Consider the following 6673-nt stretch of genomic DNA (forward strand, 5'->3'; position numbering starts at 1 on the left):
TATTTAATGTTTTTTGTTTTGGCACGCCGCGTCGTATCGTTTTTGTTGTTGTTATCGATGTGGGTTTATCGACATAACTGAACTTAGCCCACTTAAGCCCCCTTTATTTAAACAGCTGAACAACTTGAGTAAAACCGTGGGATATATTACTATTTGTAAATTCTTTTCCTCTTAACTTACAAAAACCCACGATATATTTCCCTTGAACTGCAATTGACAAATAAATTTTCGGCAAGAACGGCTAATTTTAGATATTTTTTTTTTTGGTTGCTTATAAACAAGAGGGTGAACAAAAAATTAAATTAAAAAACGTTAGTGTGAAAAGAACATTTCGTTATTTCTTACACGTTGCTGGTATGTTGCTCGTCACCCGAAGGTATGGACATATATATACCCCATTTCAAGCTGTTTTGTAACATAATCTATAATGTCTCTTATGCAGATTGACCTTTACGGACCTATTTATGTTATTGTCTGTATTGATCTCGATGTGATTTTCTTGTGGACGTAAAATCTTTAATAATTAAACTTTCCGTGTTCAGGGGAAATCGACACTATTTTTTTTTTGTTTCACGTTCTCTGATCAGATATACCCGCAACTTTTGATTTTACTTATCGATGAACAAATAATATCGGTATTTTTGTGCGGGACCTATCGGCGTTTTATTTCAAAATTAGCCATGAGCTGCCAGATTGAGCGAAAAAGGACTGAACGCTTTTCTTAGCCAAGTTTCAAACCAGAAACGGTTTCAAGACAGGAAAATCCCACGAAAAATTATTTTCCTTTCTTCGTTTTGGTCCTCGGGATATATGTAAATGGGACTAAAATTACCCAGGCTTTCTTACCCGCACATTTGGTTAATTGCAAAATGTATTTCGCATTTGTTTAACTGTCGCCGCCTTACCCTCTTGTTCTTAATATTCTTCTTCTTGTTCTTATTGTTTGGGGTTTTTAATTTGCAATTACCTGTTTGACTAATGGACAACCCTAGGAGACATGGACAGTGGAGGCGGAAGGTGGCTGGGAGATGGGCAGGTGAGCGACGGTACTCATGGGGAGCCTCTTAATTGTGGCAACAACAAGAGGTTCTCCCACTCACTTTGCATTGTTTATTGCCACTCAAAGTCGCGCTGAAAACCCACCCCACCCCACTCTCTCTCTCGCAAGCACTGCAGCATTAATCTTAATGCACGTGCAACAATGGCGAGTCGACACGACGGAGTTTATGGCGGCCTCTCCCACCACCCCAGTCCAATCTACGCCCATGCATCCGTACCAGTTGCGCCCAAGGTACAAATAAACAAGAAGGTAAGGTAGCACAGCTCGATGGATCGAGTAATTATTATTAATATTTGCCAAGAGACACTTTGCTATTTTTCTCACAGCAGGGAAAATACATACGAAATGATATCAGAGTTGTCGGAAAAATTGTAAGTGTCATTAACAGTTTTACAACTCTTTCCTTCTCTACTCAAAAAGCATTAGGTTTTGAAAAACGAACAATAAAATAAAACAAAAAGCTATGGATGTCCGGGACGATAAAGAAGCAATCAGCGTTACTGAGATGAAAACCACAGAGGAACCAGGCCAGACACCGAAATGGCTCCCTTTTCCCCGTAATGTACGTACATTTCTCTTGCCACTGCAGGTGTTGTGCAAGAATCCAGTGCTTGTAAGTGTCGAGGACAAGGTCTTTAAGTGCAGCAAAGTTGTGCTGGTCGCCAATTGCCAGATCTTTTCGAGTACACTCGAGATAGGACATACCCTCAAGCTGACTGCCTCCTGCCTGAGCTCCAAAAGGTTCATATTTGCCTACGGTTGGATGGTTACGAATCATGCCGCGATCCCATACGAAGAAATGATCAACATGCTGATGGTCGCTGATTTCCTGAAATGCAGTCCACTTGAAAAAAGCATTTTGACAATTTTCAATGACGTGGATGGCTACTTGGTGAAGGATTCCGTGCGTTTCTACTTTGAGGTCATCGAGAAGGGAGAGAAAGGAGACCGCCTTGCACGAGAGATGCTGCCGCGTGTGGGCCACTCCTTTCTGATTCTGGTTGCCTCCAAGGAGTTCGCGAAAGTCACTGCGAAGCAATTGTACGATCTGTTGAGCTCCAGCCATCTGGCCGTGCAGTCAGAGTCTGAGGTATGTACTCCTGTCCCCGCATTCCCTTATTCAAATTCGAATTCAGTCTCCAAATTGTCTTCCGACTGTTGTCTGTGTTCCAGGTTCTCTGGGCAGTCATCTATTGGCTCCGCGAGGACTATGAGAATCGACAGGAGCACGGAGGGTATTTATTCAAGCAACTTCAGAACAAACGCATTTGGATAAAGGATCCCCTATGTCCGTACCTCAACTGTACCTCAAAACTTTCTATGAAAATGTTCCGCGACTACTTGCAACTGTTAAATGCTGAACCAGAGGCGAATTTCCTAAACCGCATAGAGATATTGTCGCCGGAGAGACCGCCTGCTGTCCCACAAGAAAACATCCTCGACAAAATTCTTGAAAATATCTACGAAAACATCCTCTCATCCTCTTAGGATGAATACGAGCCAACACTCAATTTTGAAACCCGCTTGATTCAAAGAAACGTCCACCCATGCCAAAGGGATTCAACTTTTTTAGATAAAGTATAGATTCCATGGAATCCGTGTATACATACGATAAGCAACGACACCTGATAAAATCTCTTGTTCTTGGTTTTGTATAAGCCCCAAAATATTACAGATCAATAAAGAGAACACACAAGCCCAACAAATCTTCGCGAGAGACCCTGAATGAAGCGCACACATTTTCCTTCCTCATGCTACCCATAGGGAGGATGCAACATTGCTCCCATCGTTGTTCAGGCAACGTCAAGCTCTGGCCCTTCATTATTCACAGTAAGATACAGATTCTTTGGTGCGTGGAGCGGTATCTAACTTAATTTAACCAACTAGGGACCTACGTGAAGGGTCCCCGTGGGGGGTGGTAGGGGGTGCCACACGCGAGTGTGTGGCTGTGTGTGTGTGTGTTTGTACTGCTAATGGGCTTAATAAAAAATGCAACATTTTGATTTAATTTAATTGAAATTCACGCCACTCGAGCAACTCCATTAGGCAGAAACGTGTCCAACGTCAAGGATGCAGATGATGGTGGCTGTTGGCGGGAAATCAAATTACCCCAAAGGCAGTGGTTCTGCCCTCTACAGGAGAGTCGGGGTTGCTGGAGGGAAGCTTCAGCGTACGTTACGGTGTGAGACAGAGAGAGAGAGAGAGAGAGAGAGAGTGGTGTGGTAGTTGTAGAAATTTCAAATAAATATTGTCAAAACACTTGTCAAATGGCTAAACAAAAGAGTGCACGGCACGAGCAGGGTGTCCCCTGCTCTCGCAGCACTCTTCCCAAAAACCTCCTCCGCAACCTCAGTCCTCAGTCCTCAGTCCCCACCCCTACCCCCACCGTTGTATCCATTTGAGTGGGCGTGCCAATTGGTACTCGTTCGTAGGCGAAAATGAGTCGAAAACCTGAGAACTGGAACTGTAAGCAAATCAATTTGATTCGATTTAAATTTAAAAGCATCTGTACCCTGTACCATTCATCACCCTCCCCTTTCTCCCACTCCCACCATCAGCCATAGCCCTACCCAATACCCCCGCCCACCCCGTTCGCTGTTCTCTGGGTTCCGTTGAGCGATCTTGAGCGTGATTTTCATGTTGGGGGTCACGTGCCGTGGACGCGTGCCACTGACATAAGTTTACAGTTCGAGTTTCGCAGCTCTTCAGCTGGGAAAAGGGGGGGGGAACACATGACCAGGGGTCGGTTGTCCTGGAATAAAAAAAGGGGTCCAGGCCGGGTCTCTCTCTAGGATTTTTCGGTGTTCAGCGACACGTTTGATTCGGTTTAGTTATCAGTTTATTAGTTGAAGGGATTTACAGAGAAGATTTTTTCAATTTATACCTTCTCCATTACTTTCTCTAATTCTCTGCATGTGTGTTTGCAGTTCTCATTAATGATAAGAGATAAGAGGGAAGAGTGAAATAGTAGAGAGGAACTAAGTTTCTTTGGCAATAAGCAGATGGGAATGGCTTTTGAATCCATCAACGATGGAGGTACATCATATGCAACACCTTCTTCAGGGAACATATTCTGTCAGCTTTGTTTTAGCTCCTGTCGTTGTCTGTAGTTCTTTAAGGCCAACTTTTATACAGCTTTTGGACTGTGCCCAAGTTTTGGCCTTCATTCAAGAGTATCTTAACATTTACCAGCTTTCTAAACTCACAAAAGGATAATTTTAAGACACCTCTCTTGCTGTTTGTATGGCCCCATTGTTGTGGCTTTAATTCTTGAATGCCTTCTTTATCCAAACCTTCCAAAACCACTTGAACCGCTGCAATTTTCCGGCGTAACTTTAGCGATTTGTCCAATCGCAGATGACAACCGCGCAGCACATCCTGTGTACCGCCTGTACTCGCGGTCTGCCTGCCCCCAGCCCCTCATCGATGCCACACTCGAAGTTCTCCAAAGTTCTCGGATCAAATCAGCCATAGAGGTGTCAATATACAAAGGACGCGCCCTGACACGCGTCTGACGTTTATTGGTGCCCTCCAGCACTGCATCGAAACTTTTGCCAAAGCAGAAAAATCTTTCAAGGAAAAGCCACATGTGGAAATTGTAGACGACAAGCAGACACAACACAAAACACAGCACACAGAGGAAAACATTCTAAAGGGCAGGAATGGAAGGACCGAAGTTGGGGATATACTTTTAAGGGATTCTTTAGGGCAATGATGCAATGATTTAGTGGATGTCTAACATATATTATTCTTACTTTTATAACCGATCGTTGCCAAAGCAATTGTGATGTTCTCAAATGGTTTTCATTCATATACGACTGGGAAAGTACTCTACTGGATCTGTAATAAGCAACACAAGGACTGCAAATCTGAATAAAGGAATATATTTATTTTGGCATTAGTTTAGCTCATACACTCCATAGTATGTCAAGGGTATAAAAAAGTCAAACAATTATCATACCCGGACATCCGGCGCACCATTCCAACCCCTCCCCCCTGAATCAAGGCTATAGATATAGAGTGAGGTCGCGATTTGTATTTTTGTGTAAATATTTTCATGTCAATATTGAAAAAGCAAACGAAGGCAAAGGGAGTGAGTGCGCTGCAGAGGGTTCGAGAGTGGGGCAGGGCCTTTTAAGTGCTGGCTGCCCTTTAGGCAGCTGCCAAGTGGGTTTAAAATTTCCCATGTCCATTTCCTCCATTTACTCCCCCTTTTGCCCCCGCTCTGGCCCACCTCCCAACCAACTCTTGGCGTCAACTTGTCCAAACATTTTCCCTTGGCTTTCTTCTCGCCAAATATTTGAAGTGTTTCAGATTTCCCAGCGATGGGTGGAAAAAGAAACAAAATTTTTCAAAAATACAATTTTTCTTTTCTTTAAAGTGTTTTTTAGTCGCCATCCCACTCCAGGCCACCCCGTGCCACCCCACTCCCCCAGGGCGGTCTCCTTTTGGCCACCAAGTGTTGCCAACTCGCTCAATGATTTCTGGCTTACAAAAATTCGAATACCCTATGCCAAGCAGAGTATTAGGGTATATTTTATTTGTGGAGAGGCATGAAATACCTCACAACAAATTTTCTAGATATTTATGTGAGAAATACTGTGGTTCTTATTTGTATAGGAAGACTATTATCCACTAATCCCTAGAAATTCGTTGAGATCGAAATGGTTTTAAAAGTTAATTAATGAGAAAAAGTTTCTTGAAATTTGATTCCTTGACTATTTCCGTATCTTTGAGATATTTATGGCGGGTATCCTCATAGTCGTAGTGTCGACTGTGGCATTCTTGCTTGTTTTTACTGTGCTTCTTTTTGCTGCGTGGAGGGTTTCTGTTTCAAGCTACACTGCACTCTCCTCTCCTCTCCAATGCTCAGGAGAGGGTGGCAGTGGCAGGGGCAGCGGCAGGGCCGTGGCAAGGACTGCGAGGCGTGGCCCTCTCGAGTGCGTGCTTGAAAATACAAAAATTTCACCGCATTTCGCGTTATTAACACGTAGGTGCCAAGAACCCTCAGGGGTTTGGGTTTGGGTTAGATGCGGTTTCATAGTGGTGCACAGTGGTGCTGTGGTGGTGCGATGGGTTGAGGTTTTTGGGTTGGGTTTGGGTTTGGCCTGGACCGCTGACACCGTGTAATAAGGAGTTTTCATGGCCTCTTGAACGCTCACGCTTACCAAGCGAGGACATTTTAATTGAGAGTGTTGCCAGGAAGGACGACAGCGACGACGATGACGACGACGACGACGACGTTGTCGATGATGATGATGGTGACGATGTCGACGCGGTACTTGGCCAGCTGCCGCTTCTTCTGTTCCTGCTTCTCTGAAGCGCTTTAAGTGCGGTCCGTCGTCGTCCTCGCCACTCGGCGACATTCTTTCTCATCTTGGGCCTCTGGTCCTGCGGCACCTTTTCTGCTCAGGTGTTGATGGATGAAATGCAAAGGCTGGGAGGTGCTCCAGAGTTCAGCGGACACTTACGCCCGGCCGCAAAGCGCTTTCAGAGTTAGCCATGGATATGATTTGGTAGCTAACCGAAGGTAACTCTTACTCTAAGTTCTTCTACTTCTAAAAACAACTCGTTGTTGAAGCATTTGCCATTGCTGATGGAGAGAGTATCTAA

General features: G+C 44.3%; 1 protein-coding gene across 1 annotated transcript; it reads left to right on the forward strand.

The window, feature by feature from the left end:
- The first annotated feature begins 1506 nt into the window (after window positions 1-1506).
- Window positions 1507-2754, forward strand: LOC6593878. The gene is made up of 2 exons (XM_026987732.1): window positions 1507-2150; window positions 2234-2754. Exons 1-2 carry the CDS (start codon window positions 1524-1526, stop codon window positions 2546-2548), a joined length of 942 nt encoding a protein of 313 aa, XP_026843533.1. The 5' UTR covers window positions 1507-1523; the 3' UTR covers window positions 2549-2754.
- The last annotated feature ends 3919 nt before the right edge of the window (window positions 2755-6673 follow it).

Source organism: Drosophila persimilis, unplaced genomic scaffold, assembly GCF_003286085.1.
Source record: "Drosophila persimilis strain 14011-0111.01,24,50 unplaced genomic scaffold, DperRS2 tig00000124-arrow-pilon, whole genome shotgun sequence".
In the NCBI taxonomy this organism is placed as follows: Eukaryota; Metazoa; Arthropoda; class Insecta; order Diptera; family Drosophilidae; genus Drosophila; species Drosophila persimilis.

What these genes read in the sequence shown, in the direction of transcription:
- LOC6593878 (XM_026987732.1), top strand. Translation starts at nt 1,524, where the DNA reads ATGGATGTCCGGGACGATAAAGAAGCAATCAGCGTTACTGAGATGAAA. An exon ending in CCGTGCAGTCAGAGTCTGAG is followed by an intron (nt 2,151 to 2,233) that starts GTATGTACTCCT and finishes TCTGTGTTCCAG; the next exon opens with GTTCTCTGGGCAGTCATCTA.